The sequence below is a fragment of the Cebus imitator genome, unplaced genomic scaffold (assembly GCF_001604975.1).
Source record: "Cebus imitator isolate Cc_AM_T3 unplaced genomic scaffold, Cebus_imitator-1.0 Scaffold18, whole genome shotgun sequence".
Taxonomy (NCBI): Eukaryota; Metazoa; Chordata; class Mammalia; order Primates; family Cebidae; genus Cebus; species Cebus imitator.
In genome coordinates, this window is record NW_016107333.1 from 8,316,092 (window position 1) to 8,318,043 (window position 1,952).

General features: G+C 60.1%; 1 protein-coding gene and 1 pseudogene across 2 annotated transcripts in view; one reads left to right on the forward strand and one right to left on the reverse strand.

Moving 5' to 3' along the window:
- The window catches only part of CBFA2T2 (CBFA2/RUNX1 partner transcriptional co-repressor 2), a 140,828-nt gene extending 139,549 nt beyond the window's left edge, over window positions 1-1,279 (reverse strand). For both annotated transcript variants that reach the window (XM_017514130.2, XM_017514119.2), the window contains exon 1: window positions 1,052-1,279. In XM_017514130.2, coding sequence (XP_017369619.1) covers window positions 1,052-1,085 — 34 coding nt within the window. In that variant the 5' untranslated portion in view covers window positions 1,086-1,279. The remainder of the gene's footprint in view (window positions 1-1,051) is intronic.
- Window positions 1,280-1,583: 304 nt separating this feature from the next.
- The window catches only part of LOC108291133, a 2,716-nt pseudogene continuing 2,347 nt past the window's right edge, over window positions 1,584-1,952 (forward strand).

The window sequence follows — 1,952 nt, forward strand, 5'->3', positions numbered from 1 at the left end:
AGACGGGGTTTCACCTTGTTGACCAGGATGGTCTCGATCTCTTGACCTTGTGATCCACCCGCCTCGGCCTCCCAAAGTGCTGGGATTACAGGCTTGAGCCACCGCGCCCGGCCTGATTTAATAAATATTAAGTGAACTGAATGCAAAATGGTTCTCAAAAAAATGTTGGCTATTATAACTACAGTAATGAAAAACAATTAAAATTTTATTGTCTTATAAAGAGAAGCCACCCCTCCCCCAAGGATCTCACACATCGAGGAGGAACACTAGATAAATGTTGGAATGGCGAAATGGAAGTGAGAGTAACAATTGGATCACGGAGCAGGACTAACCACAACAAAATAAAATCTTAAACACACGGCTGGAGCCTAATTTCGGACTTGCGGAGTGCGGCGCACACAGGATGAGATTAATAATGCATCATTACAATAATGACAGTTTTCACAATTTTCTGTGTGCCAGGGTCTGTGTCAAGCGTTTCACTAGCCTCACTAAACCCAAGAACCCTGGGGGTGGAAGGTAACCCACTCCACACCCCCATTTTTCAGATGGGGGAACTGAGGCCCCGGGAGAGCCAAGGTCATAACCTGTAAATGGGCAAACCGGCATGTGAGCCAGGCAGCCAACCCCTGAGCCTGCGCTCAAACAGGCCCTCGGAGGGGCCATTCTCCTCTCCTCCAACTCTCAAAAGCGGGCGGGTGTAGTATTTCCCCAGGAGCCGGACTTCGTGGCCCCAGCGCCGGGAGAACAAAATAATTCTCGTCCGCAGGCAAGTCCCACGGACGCCTGCACGGCCTGGGTTCCGAGGCCGCGGGCCCCACAGTTTCTCTCACACTGTGAGCCCCGAACCCTTCGGGCGGCGCAGGAAGCGACGGGGTAGCCTCGGGAGCCCGGGAAGGCCCGCCCCGCCGCGTGACCTTGGATCCGCCGCCTCGCTCCGGGCCTCAGTTTCCACTCCCGGCCCCGCGCCCGGGGCACCCGGGAGCCCGCGCCTGTGGAGCCGCAGGCCCTCACACGCCCCCTCGGCCGCCCGCCTTCACGCCCGGCTTACGCTGGAAGGCGGCCGCTCCAGGGACGCCCACCATCGCCGAGCGCCGCCGCCGCCGCGCACGGCCCGCCTCGACCCGCGACACAGGTCCCTCGCAGGCGCCGCCCGCCTCGACCCGCGGACCGGGCCCCTCGCAGGCGTCGCCGCAAGATCCGCAGCGGCCGAGTTAGCAGACACCGCCACCGCTGCTGTCGCCGCCGCCACCGCCGCCGCTGTTAGGCCGCGCGCCGCCCCGCCTCCGGCTGGCCACGCCCCGCCCGTCGGGCACGCCCCCGCCGCACGCTCCCGCCGCCAGACCAACGCACGCGGAAGCCCGGCCCCAAGACCAGCTCCCACTAAGCCCCGCCCCCCAACCTGACCCGCCTCTTCCGCGGGAACCGACCACTGTATCCCAGCGCAGCCTGCTTCTCAGACCCGTCCCCTCGGCGTCACGCTCGCTCGTCACGATCACGGCCCACTTTCTAGCTCAGGGCTTCTCAGTGTGGCCAGGGCCGCGGCCCAGGCACGGGGTGGAGTCCTAGGGGGCGGGATTACAATGAGTGGCAACGTCTCACCTGAGTTCTCCAGGTGCCGGCCTGATGGCTTTTGCGCATGTCTACGAGCGAGCCTCCTCCCCTTTTTGGCCTAAAGTGTTCTAAGTGCCCAAAATTTCATAATCATAATGTTATGTTGTTGTATATAACCATAATATCGTAATATTAACTGTTGGGCGCGGTGGCCCATTCCTGTAATCCTAGCACTTTGGAAGGCCAAAGAAGAATCACTACCATCTCTATTTAAAAAGAATAAAAATAGCCGGGCGCGGTGGCTCAAGCCTGTAATCCCAGCACTTTGGGAGGCCGAGGCGGGTGGATCACGAGGTCAAGAGATCGAGACCATCCTGGTCAACACGGTGAAACCCCGT